Here is a 13,323-nt window from a genome sequence, read left to right as displayed (position 1 = left end):
TAATAATAATAATAATAATAATAATAATAATAATAATAATAATAATAATAACAACTGCCTGTGCTGAAGGAGACTGTAATGCTGGTCATTGTTGTTGCTATTCCACTATTTCCCCACCCCTGGGATTCAAGCCATTTTACAAAAATTAAAGCAGACACAGATGAAAGTTGAAGTTATGACAGGGGCACCATGCCAGCCCTCCCTGGTTGGCATATCCTGCACTACTGCCTCCATTTATAGGTTTTTCCAGGTCCTTGAAATCCTACAAAACATCTTTGCAATATGCAGGATGATCAGATGTCTCAACTGCAAAGGAGGACAAGGCACCATAAAATGTAAGTCACTGAAGAAAAATGTAGAATGTGGCAAAAGAAAAGCTAAAAAACCACACATATAAATACAAGTTCATGTTTCAGTCATGCTCACAATGGAGGACATGTCCTGGAAAAGGAGGACATCTGGTCAACCTGCACAATACATTACAAAAGAAAAGTATCCTTGGCAATCACAGACAGGGATGGTTCTGTTTGATCACCTTCAATTCACTTAAAATTCAGCTATCTGTTCATCTAGTTGCCATGTAGTATTATTAGTTACAACGCTTCTTATGAACACAGTGAGTGTATCATTGTTTCAGAAGATGGACAACGGAAGTCCATCTCACTGCAGCTGCACTCGCAGCAACTGCAATGGGGGAAGTTTGTAGCAATGCACCTCTGAGCAACTGTTTAAGCTGGGCACTCTGGCTACAACAACTTCCCTTGCTGCTTTGACAGACACAAACAAAAAGCCACATTTTGTCTCACCATAGAAGAAATCCCCAGTGAAACTGCACTAACTTTGTAATGCTATCAGCTGGACTAGACATAAGGCACAGGGAGGCAACTGCCTCAGGCAGCAAATCATAGGAGTCGCAGTGGGGGCCTCTCACCTGTTCCTTTCTGAAGGACCTGGGCATTTTCTCTCTTTCAAAAGACAGCCTGTTTTGCACTCTCTAATCTACACTGCTTCTTCAGGCTGTTCTGTAGCCACTGCCACAATCTGCTTTGCCTCCAGTAGCAAATTGTCTTAGGGGTCAGTCACACTTACATTTTTTGCATGAAGAGATTTGCATCTGTGAATAGATTCAAAATCGATTCACTGTTCCCACTACGTTTTAAGGCAGTGAATCTCTCTGTGGCAATTAAATCCATTTTGAAGTTCCCATTCACTACCTCCCTTTCCTGTTAACAGTGGCTGCGCAAAAAAGAACTGCTAAGGGATCCGGTGCCAAATGCACCAGTTTAAATGGGCTTTTCAGTCCCCCCTCCCACAAACTGCACTGAACACAATCGGTGCAAGTCTGAATGACAAGGAAATAACCCAGTTTCCAAACCGGGTTATTTCGTACTGTGAATGAGCCATATGGCTAGTCCTGCCTGTCACATGATACAATTGCCCTGATCCCAATTTTATTTCATAGAATCATAACAAGGGCCATCTGGTTCATCCTCCAGCCATCGAGGAATAAAGCATTCCTGAAAAATGCCCATCCAACCTCCTCCAAACATGGAAAGCTCATCATCCTTCAAGATGCTCTATTCTATTGTCAAACTGCTCTTAAATTTTTCTTTAAAAAGTTATATGTAACATTTAAGTGGGATTTCTTTTCTTGTAATTTGAATCCATTGGTTCATGTATTAGTCTCTGGAGCAGCAGAAAGCAAGCTTGCTCCATCTTCTAGGTGAAATAGAATCACAGAATCATAGAGCTCCCTAAACTTCCTTTACGTCTCCTTAAAGATTTTGATTGGCCTATGAATCAAGAAACTTTGCAGCCAAGAGGGCTTTGAATCTGGGTCTACCCTGTCCTAGTCCAACACCCTAACTATTTTACACAGACTGTTTAGTAGTGATTGACAAATGTGTCAATTTCACTTCCTCCACATTTGAACTGTTTTTGATCTGTGAAGTCGAAGGCTTTCATGGCCGGCATCCATAGGTTTTTGTGGGTTTTTTGGGCTATATGGCCATGTTCTAGAAGAGTTTCTTCCTGAAGATGCCAGCCACAGATGCTGGCGAAACGTCAGGAAGAAACCCTTCTAGAACATGGCCACATAGCCCGAAAAAAACATTAAAAACTATGGGTTTGATCTAATTTTTTCCCCATCTCTCTTATGAAGATATTTACAAATTTCAATAAGTACATACACAAAAAATTACAGTAATGAACTCAGTTAAATTCCCATTCAGCTGCCCTGGCCACATGCATGAGCAATTCTAGGAAGGGAGAAGACCATGCTATACCTGCCAGCCAGCATGATCTACAAACAAAAACAAACAGCTTCATTTATATACCACTTCATACTGAACAGTGTCTAAGCAGTTTACAACTGTAAGCTAATTGCCACCAACAAGCTGAGTACTCAGAATGGTATGTGTGTTGGCCTAGGACTCTGAGAGATCAAGATTCGAATCCCAGCTCAGCCATGGAAATCCACTGGGTGACCTTGACGAAGTCACATTCTCTCTGCCTCAGAGAAAGGCAATGGCAATCCTCTCTGATTAAATCTTGACAAATAAGCCCTGTGATATACTTATGTGTGACCATAAGTCAGAGACAACTTGAAGGTACACAACAAAACAACAAAACAACCTCTGAGGCCAAGAGAGTGTGACTTGCCCAAAGTCATCCAATGGGGTTTTGTGTTCAAGCAGAGATCTGAACTCTGGTCTCCAGAGTTGTAGTCCAACACACCTGGTTTTAGAATGCTGGAATGATCATTCATGATGGATGACTTTATGTGCCTTGTTGCACCTCATCTAATGTTAAACCTTTTATTCTCTTTGGAATTTATCACACTGGGGTTAATTTCAACATTAAAGAGAGATTAAAGCACATTTAAAGCATCCTGCAAATGCAGCAGAAATGGCGAGTAACTGTGTAAATGATTATCACATGCAATTACACAAATAAAGTGATATCAGAAATGCATTGTCGCTGAAATCCCGAAAGTAAAAAGATGTGAATTAATTCTTCTTTGTGACCACTTTAATAGTGGGTTTTGTGCAAGATCGTGTGAAATCATTATGCGCAATTACGTTATTTTTCTGGGATATTCACAGGATTAACTCCCAATCTCCTTTGTGTGATAAACTCCTTTGTCACTGGAGCTGTTTCCCTCTTTCTCATGCTAGCAAAACAGTTTCCTAAGCTACCCCTCTTGGCTGATATCTGAACAGAGTGGGGAGATCAGCTGGGGATAGGGAAGGCAGCTTTATTTTGTGAAATCAAACTATGATTCTCATGCAAGTCATATCTGACCCCTTAATGCGCTTGGGAGATTGTTGGTAGTTGGCTTGTTGAGGAAGCCACGTTGCATATATCGAAAGACAAGGATGCTTTATTATTTTGTTTGGTCTGCATTTTAAGAAGATGGAACAGCACACAAAAATGCATATAAAAACACAGACTAATGCAGAAACAGAGCTGAATGAGTACATTCAAAATGGATACAGAGAGGAAATACACTAACCCATCCATCACTACTGGGACATACCATCATCACTATTACAGTCAGCCCTTCTTATACACAGATTTTTTATACACGGATTTAAGCATACACGGTTTGAAAATATTCCAAAAAAGTATAAATTTACCTTGATTTTCCATTTTTATAAGGGACACCATTTTGCTATGTCATTATATTTAATGGGACTTGAGCATACACGGATTTTGTTATACACGGGGGATCTTGGAACCAAACCCCAGCGTATAACAAGGGTCCACTGTATATAGTTCAGAGATGTCTACCATTGATGGCCCCAACACAAAAGTGTGAGGAACCTTAAATGTTCACTTTTCAGATTGTTGTTGCTTACAATGTTGCTTAGACAAACATACTGGATTAAAACTGGTTTTGTCTCCATCAAAATTAATATTGGCACAATGCATGAAGTCAAGGGAAGGGTGAGCAAACTAAGACAAAATGTTCAGTTGACTAACATGTGGCTCCTTCCCATCAAGGTATGGCATGACAAGCCAAAGGACAAATCATAACTTGCCTCTTAAGACTTGCCAACAAGAACAACTGTGAACTCAGATACATAGCCTAAACTGTGGAATGTGAGCTTCATCCAAAGTAATGAAAAAAATTCAATATTGTCAAGGTATGCCTCAGGACTTGGAGTAATGGTCCAAGGCACCAACAAGCAGGCATTCTGGATATGACTAAGCAGAAATTACTCAAAACAATTTTATTTCCTTTTCACATAAAATGAAAAAAATGCATCTTTACCCCAAACCATGTTTGGAATAAACATGATCTCTAAGGAATGTATCATTTCTGAGTGTATATAGTCAGTCCACGATCATCTCTGGTCAAATTTTAAAAACCTGTTAAGACCTGTGGGCAGAAATGAAACAACGGAATGAATGGGGGTTATTTAGGCAAAAATGTGTCATGCCACCTATCATGCTTTTTTAAAAAGCCCTGTTGTTTGCATCCAGTAGTCATGTGCGCAAATCCTCACAAATCATCCTCTGTGTGTATGTATGTGTGAGATAAAAAAAAAACCTGACAGGCAGAGACAGATAGAGGTTTTATTTGATCTTCTGGGTATTCTCATCGAATTTAGTGAAACTTGTTTTGAAGTCAACAAGCTTAGGATGATGTTGAATGTAGCCTAAATATGATCGTTTTCTTTTTAAAACTGGTGGCAATTTAAACTGTGTTGATAACACTGATAGTTGTTATGTCTGAAATAGGAAAAGCAGTCACAACAAAGGTTCTTTCTGTCAGCATTTAGTTGTGTTCTCTCTCTCTGATACACACACACACACACACACTTCCCCAAAAATGTGATTTATATTTTTGCACATGACAATTGGGCACAGACAACAGTTTTTCAGAGAATGATAGACGGCACCAGAGCCCACTAATATAGTAGTGTACAAGGTACATTCATTCTCCTCAGCACTTTCTTGTCATTTTTGCCCCTCCTTCCTCCAGGCTGCTTCCGCACTGCAGGAATAATCCAGATTGACACACTTTGACTGCCCTGGCTCAGTGTTATGGAATTCTGGAAATGGCAGTTTTGTGAGACATTTAACCTTCTCTGTCAGAGAGCTCTAGTGCTACAACAAACTATGATTCCCAGACTTCCATACCATTGAGTCACGGCGGTTAAAGTCATCTCAATCTGGAGTATTCCTGCAGTGCAGATGCAGCCCTAGTGTGTCTGACTTTGCCCTCATGCTCCTGAAATGTGATTCCCATTCTACTTTTTGCTAGCATTGTATTCTCAGTTGCCAGGTGAAACCACGAAAGAGAGCTATCCTACCATCTCAAGTATGTGTTTATCTCCGGTTCTTCTCTGTCAGCGCATGCCTTTCTCCTGGTGCTATCTGGATGTCTTGCACATGGGAAATAGTATCCCAGGGTGTGTAAGACTGATAAGAGTTCTTTGCAATGGCTGGCATGCAGTGCTATTCCACATGGTTAACTGATGTTTTGGATAGTGACGCCATCTTCCCCTGATTGTTTTTAAGTAGGAAACATGAACACATTTTAGTTTTGTTGTTTTTTCTAAAGATAGATCTGAACTTGGACCAACTCCGCAGCCTTCCATACTCACAAGCCCTGTCTCCCCAATGAATTACAGGTAGACGTCACTTAAGTAAGCAGATGTGCCACTGCACATTACTTCTTTAATAAAAAAACCTTTGTCACCAGAAGCAGAAATAACATGGGAAGGACTGTGATAGGTTCCTACACTACAAAAAAAGAAGATTAGTTCAATATGTTTCAGCTAGCCTTCTGTTCAAAACTAATGATAGGTATAGAATTCAAAGATATAGCCATGTTAGTCTATAGAATCAGTATGCAGAGTGATCTTGCAGGACCTTTGAGACTCACTGAAAGAAAGAAGCTGGCAGTATGAGCTTTCCTAGACTTAAGTCCATCTCCTCAGATGCATTTGGCATAACAATAGGCATGTGTGAAATGAAACCGTCAGGTCTGGTAAGCCTTATACAGGTGTTCGTTGTTTGCTGTTGTTGTGTGCCTTCAAGTTGTTTCTGACCTACGGTGACCATAAAGTGAACCTATTAAAGGGTTTTCTTGGCAAGATTTGGTCAAAGGAGGCTTGCCATTGTCTTCTCCTAAGACTGAGAAAGTGCAACTTGCCCCAAGTCACCCAGTGGGTTTTCCAGTCTCCTGAGTTGTGCATACTTAAGACACACACACACGGAATATTCTAGAGACCACTTGAAGGCTTCTTCCAAAATATATCCAATATGACCTTTTCTTTCACCAGCCTCCATTTTTTCATATGATTTCTATTTTCATAGGCAAATTTATAGAACGATGGTTTTTAAAACATGTTTGGTATTGTGGGTAAGGCAGGCTTATTATTTACTCCCCCCTTGCTCTCTGTGTTGCTGTTCATGCAGTAAGAAATTCTGAAGGCAGTTACTGCTTACTTTGCCTGTTGTAGGCAGCCACACATACCTTGAGTAGGGTCAGCTATAGCAGAATCCCATTCTTTCCCAATTCATGTTTTACTGTATTGTTTGCAGCAGTGTCACTACTGCAGCCTACCTCTGAAAATCTAGTGTGTCTCTAGTCCTCCTTCAGCATCCTCCCAATGCTGATGCTACTAAAAACTTCCAGCTACACAGAGAGCAAGGAGGAAAGGGTGAGTGGCTGGATGTGTGTAAAAAGACTTTGTAAAAAAAGAGCTTTTTTGTTAAAGGGTTACTTAATGAACTAGTCCTGTAATTCTACCAGGAAGGAGCTGAATAGTCTACCTCTATCCAAAGCAAAGCCTGGTGTAAATAAATACTTCAATTTGTACATGACTTCATGGAATCCTATTGTGGCCTGGTCACACAATCATGAGTCAAGGAACCTAAGTCACACATATTGTTTCTAATAGCTATTTGGAGTTCAGGAGGGGGGGTCCCCCAACCAAAACACATTTTGTGGCTTTCCTTTTTCCTTCCTCCTCCACTTCTGCATTCCTGACAATTGTGCTTACTGAGCTGTTTGTCTCTTTGGTACCTTCAATGGTTGCCATGTGGATTGCAGATTGCTACGATTACAAGTGCATCTTCATCCAGAGGGAAAATCTGGATACCTTCTGTGTGAGCTTTTGGAAAATCAGCTCAACACCATCCTCCCAGCCATTCTCCTCATCTTTTAGCTCCCCAAATCCCCCCATTTCTCCTTTCCCCTCCAGCCACTATCCAGGGCTTTTGGAGGGAGAGCATTGATAAACAACTTTACTACACAGAGAGAAAGCAAGATGGGAGAAGAAGAAAGCCACGGTGCTGATTTTGGTAGTAGATAGGAATGACAGCATGGTGTCATGGTTTAAATTTGAACTAGGCTCAAATCACGGTTCAAATCCCGACCTATTGGGTGACCTTCAGCAAGTCACACTCTTTCAGCTTCAGAAAAAAGCAATGGCAGACCCCCTCTGAACAAATCAAACAAGAAAACCTGATGATAGTTTCATGTGAGGATCACCATAAGTCAGAGACAACTTGAAGGTGCACAACAACAAAGGAATGAGAACTCCTTCTCCAAAACGATAAGGGGTGGATTTTTTTTAAATGAACTTTTCCAGATTGTGATAAATCCCTGGATCTCTGCCTTTTAAAACAAACACATACAGAGGTTTCCTGTAAATGCTGGCTTGATGGAAGCACATGATACGAGGGAAATGTTCCAGGTAATGGCCTTTTCTATTGGAGTCAATAGTTAGTTGGAGAAGTGCCTTTTTAGGACTACAGCTCCCAAATTCCCCACTGTCGGCATGGCCATGGGAGGTTTCTGGGAAATGAAGGTTTTTTTAAGGAATGTCTCCAACTGATTATAATGAAGCACAAAAAACAAGCTGTGGAATGCCACTGGTCATGGTGCCCATGTGTTAGTAAGATAATCTTCCCTGAAATAAAACTCAGATGGAACAGATACTTAGAAATTTTAAAAACAGGCAGAAATAAAAAGGAATGCACACGAAGTAAAAGCTGCACATGATTTTAAAGAGCATTCACAGCAGGTTCTTCATACTGGTGTGAGCCTAGTCTTCAAATTTCTTCTATTACCAACATATATGTTTGCATTAATCTCCAGTTTTGTCCATCAGATCACTAAGCTGGTGAGCTTTCTATCTTTAAATACACACATTCCTCATTCATCCTGCAGGGTGGGGGGCAAATCTCATCAACATTTAACAGTACTTGCAATACCAAAATTGCTGTGTATGCAGTCTCTTTCATACAGTGGGCACTTGGTATCTCCTGGGGTTTGTTTCGAGGACTAATGGCTACCAAAATCCATGGATGCTCAACTCCCATTATATACAATGGAGTAGTAAAATGGTGTCCCTTATATAAAATTGCAAATTCAAGGTTTGCTTCTTGGAACAGATAGCTGTGGATAGTTGAATCTGTTGATGCAGAATCCATGAATATGGAGCACTGACTGTACTACACATCTACACCACTTTGGCAACCATGCCTTATGAAGAATGGCTTAGGGAGTTAGGCATGTTTAACCTGGAGAAGAGAAGATTAAGAGGTGACATGATAGCCCTGTTTAAACATTTGAAGGGATGTCATATTGAGGATGGAGCAAATTCATTTTCTGCTGCTCCAGAGACTAGGACACACAGCAATGGATTCAAGCTACAGGAAAAAAGATTCCACCTCAACATGAGAAAGAACTTCCTGACAGGAAGAGCTGTTTGACAGTTGAATACGAATGTCTCCAAAAGTGATGGGGTCTCCTCCTTTGGAGGTTTTCAAACAGAGGCTGGATGACCATCTGTTGGGAGGGCTTTGATTGTGTCTTCCTGCTTGGCTCTTGTGGTCTCTTCCAACTTTATGATTCTATTATACCACGTTAACTGGTATGGGGGCCATCCTATGGAATCTATGGGGTTTTTAAAAATTCTTTCCAGAGACCTCTAGTGCCTTCCCAAACTACAAGCCCCAGGATTCTGTAGGTTGCAGCCAAGGACCTTAAGTTGGCATCAAGTACTAACCGTCAAGTGAAAGACTCAAGTCTACAAAAGACTCAAGTATATGAAAACTTATGCTGTCAACTTCTCTCTTTCAGTTAGTCTCGAAGGTGCTACAAGGTCCCTTTGCATGCTGATTTTCCAGACTAACACAGCTATGTCTTTCAAATGGGTAATGGTCAAGTGTAAAAGAGATCTAGCCTACAAGCACCTTCTAGCTGCTATGTGCCCTGTGAAAGCTGAGCCATGCCAAATGTAGAGACCAGTATTGTCCTTGTTTTGCAAATCCTGTCCCAACAAACTTCTAAAAAATTATTATGCGAAGTAAAATTACATTATACGGCTCTCAGTTAACCTTTTAAGATGTTCTAACATTACAGCAATAAGGCGATAAAACAGGGAAATCTTTACTTGTACATTTCAATAACAGCAGACCAAATATCTAAATGTGAACCCAACCCCAGCAAACCTTTTTTTAAAAAGTGGACACACTGCAAATCTCTAACTTTGTTACATCTCCCTTCAACATGGACCATAATGTTGGGTGCATGCTCACAAACTGTGTCTCAAATACTGTGTTTACACCCTAAAGCTGTCCTGACCTGGACCACAGACTTTTTTTATTGTTGTTGTTTCCTGCTCTCATGCCTTTAACAGCAGCCTACCATGAAGAAACCCAACAGGTGAATTTTTTTCTGGTACTACACTATTTGATCAGTGGAAAACGGGAGGGAGGGAGGACTTTGCCTGTCTAATTTGCGACTGTTTAAGCCACAGGATAGATGCCCTATGGCTTTGACCAAAAAAAAAAAAAAAAAAACAGGGAAAAAGAGCTCCATCTTTGTGACACATCACCCATCTTCACTCAGGATTTACAGAAAAGTCCTGCTGTGATTCCAGATCTACAGCATGCTAGCAAGAAGAAGACCAGGAACAGGAAGGGTCACTATAAATCAACTAATCAAAGTGTAAAGATATGCAACAACAGTAAAGTTAGAATAATCCAAGCCAGTGTATACATCACCATGTAAGAATGCAAGAGGTAGAAAGTAAAGAAAGGCAATAGGAAGAAAATCAACTCATTTGAGATGTGGTTCTGGAGGAGAGGGCTGAAGATACCATGGATGACCAAAAAGACAAATAAATGGATATTAAAACTGATCAAGCCTGAACTCTCCCCGGAAGCCATGATGATCAAATTAAGGCTATCATACTTTGGCCACATCATGAGAAGGCACGACTCATTAGAAAAGCAAAGTGCTAGGAAATTAGAAGGTAGCAGAAAGAGAGGAAGACCACAGGACAGATGGCTAGACTGAATCAGGGAGACCATGGGCCTGAACCTACAGGATCTGAGCAGAGAGGTTGAAAACAAGGGGGTCTTGTCTCATCCCCAGGATAGAGGTGGTCAAGTCAAAGGCAGTTACAAGCATCAGCAAGGGAAAATTGCTCTTTCTGCAAATCTCTTTTTCTCACCCCCTCCTCCTGCTAAACTACACTTCTCCCTCTCTTCCCACAAAGTCCTTGTTGCTTTAAATAGGTATTTATTGGCATCCACTAAAAGAAAGACTGTAAATTCCTCTTACTGCGGTTGCACAGCTGATACCTCCACAAAGGCTGCCAGCAAGTGGATACAAAAGGAGAGAAAAAGACAGACAGAGGCATTCTTTCTCCAACAGGCAGCCTGAAGGGTGGGTGGAGTGGCAGGAGAGAGACTTTCACTTGAGAGCAAAAGTAGAGTAGGTGAAAGTTGGGAGAGTCAGAAAAAGTTTCAAGACTCACCCAGCTCCCTGGTTTCCCAGCGATGTTTTCATCCTCACCGCAAGAATTGGATGGTGTGGGTCTCTTTTCAGAATCAGTAGAGATCTCCTTGGTGAAGCAAGTTATACCTTGGCATTTCCTGACAAATCTTCCACGCCTTCTTTGGACTCCCACTTTTGGACAGAGGATGGGTTTGACAGGATGAGAAGCCAGGCTTTTTTCTTTTTTGCTGCAGTGCTTCCAAAAGACTGAAGTCTCCTAAGTGAGGATAAACTTCCAAATGTGTCTGCTTTGAGCTTTCCTTTCTTTTCAACTTCCTGTATTTATGTGAACGGGGGCCTTCAGGAAGAGGCAGTCCTTGGTGGTCAAGGGTGTTTTCTTTTCTTTCTGGTTTTTTTTTTATAAACCCATTTTTGGGCATGAATGTTTCACTCAGATAGTAGAAAGAGAGGCCTGTGACTGTGAGTCACCGGGTTTTGTACCTGATGTTCCCTTCAAGTCATAGGAAGGAATAAATTCATCAGGGTTGCAGGTACATTCAGGAGGCGAGGAAGTGACAGACTACGGCAAATGCTGGAAAGGATTTTGTGCACAGCAGTACAGTGTCCATCTGCAAATTCCTGAGGCATGTGTATTTGCGTGTGCGAGTGAGTAACTGGAACCAGATGGAGTCTGGAAACCTTCACGCTGTTTTGCACAGGACCAGCAAGAATGGAATATTTACACACCGGAGGTGGCACAATTTTCTGACACCGTTGTGTTTATATATCCTGAACTTGCTACCATATGAACAAGTGTATCACTTAGGACTGGCATCATTAGGGAGAGGGAGGTGGCCACCTCAGGCAGCAGATTTTGAGGGTCATGAAACAGCAGGAAATGGTTAACTGTTAGTGTAGCCCAAAGCTTGTTACAATTGACAGTGTTCACTGTAACTAGTTACTTTTTGAATCCTTAATGTGTTACAAAGGTACAAATTAACAGCATGTTCGTAAAAAAAGCAAATCTATTTTACAAGTATAATGAGTTACAGTTCCTAGTTATTTTCAGAAATTACATTTAGGGGCAATTTTGAAAGCATATTGACAGGACATTTTCATTTATGCCAATCTCTTATTAACCCTATGGTTTTCTCCCCTAAATAAAATCACAGAATTGAAAAATAATGGGTGTTGCAACAAGTAACAAGCTAACCTTTCTTCATCATTGGCCCAGGAACAAGTTGTTGTTTTTAATCACTGTAATGAGCTATGCAATGCACTGCATTTGAAAAGTCGCTTTGCAAGCTCTGCTATAGTTTTACTATGGACAGTCAGAGAGAGTATGATGGAATTTTCTTCTAACTGTGCAAAATGACTTGGCTGACTTCAGGTGCTTTGGGCTGGTGAAGTTACCATTTGCTTCTCCTCCTCAGGCAGCAAAATATCTTGGACTGGCCTTGTCCCACTGATTAAAAGCCTAGGCTTGAGAGGCCAGAAGTGTATCCACACTGCAGACTTAAAGCATTTTGACATGACTTGACTATATCCTACAGAAGTTGTAGTTTGATGAGGCACCAGAGAGCCAGCATGGTGTAGTGGTTTGAGCATTGGACTATGACTAGAGACCAGGGTTCAAATCCCCATTTGGCCACGCAAACTCACTGGGTGGTCTTGGGCAAGTCACACTCTCTCAGCCACAGAGGATGGCAATGCAACCCCTCTCTGAAGAAACCTGCCAAAAAAACTCTTATAGGGTCTCTTTATGGTCTCCATAAGACAGAAACAACTTGAAGGCACACAACAACAGCAACACAGCATCAGAGCTCTCTGTCAGACCAGGCTGCATACTTCACTAAACTACAAATGCCAGTATTCCGTAGGATAGAGGCATGGCAATTAAAGTGGTATCAAACTGCTTTAATTCTGCAGTGTGGGCACACTCTTCTGGTCACACTTTTCCTTTGAACGTGTGATCACCTCTTAAAAATCACACTGCATCAATGTTAAACTAGAAGGAGAAACACCTCTGAGATGTTTTCTCTGCAGCCTCATTAAATCTCAATCAATATTTGCTGGACCTCTTCCTGTCTTCTAGCAAGGATATTTCACTATGAACACCCATAAACTAGCACCCATCTCTTGCCTGGTATAAACAATCTTTAGGAGAACCTGGTGTTGTTGTTGTGTGCCTTCACATTGTTTCCAACTTATGAAGACCCATTTTCTTGGCAAGATTTGTTCAGAGGAGGTTTGTCATTGCCTTCCCTTGAGGCTCAGAGTATGTGACTTGCCCAAGAAGGTCATCCAGTGGGTTTCGTGGCCAAGCTGGGAATTGAACCTTGATCCCCAGAGTCGCAGTCCAATATTGAAACTACTACACCACACTGGCTTTCCTCCAGGAGAACAAGAACACAGACGCCAGCATGGTGTAGTGGTTTGAGCATTGGACTATGACGAGAGACCAGGGTTCAAATCCCGGCTTGGCCATGTAAATTAATTGGGTGGCCTTGGGCAAGTCACACTCTCACAGCCACAGAGAATTTAGAAGGCTAAATCAAATGATGAGTCCCAAC

The 13,323-nt window shown here is 41.3% G+C and overlaps 1 protein-coding gene across 1 annotated transcript in view; it reads right to left on the bottom strand.

Moving 5' to 3' along the window:
• Positions 1-11,065, bottom strand: part of RIN3 (Ras and Rab interactor 3) — a 126,948-nt gene extending 115,883 nt beyond the window's left edge. The window contains 1 exon segment of the mRNA XM_042446149.1: positions 10,791-11,065. Coding sequence (XP_042302083.1) covers positions 10,791-10,822 — 32 coding nt within the window. The 5' untranslated portion in view covers positions 10,823-11,065.
• Positions 11,066-13,323: the final 2,258 nt, after the last annotated feature.

This window comes from Sceloporus undulatus, chromosome 1 (genome assembly GCF_019175285.1).
Source record: "Sceloporus undulatus isolate JIND9_A2432 ecotype Alabama chromosome 1, SceUnd_v1.1, whole genome shotgun sequence".
In the NCBI taxonomy this organism is placed as follows: Eukaryota; Metazoa; Chordata; class Lepidosauria; order Squamata; family Phrynosomatidae; genus Sceloporus; species Sceloporus undulatus.
Note: the sequence above shows the minus strand (reverse complement) of the source record. Positions and strands in the feature narration are given on the sequence as shown.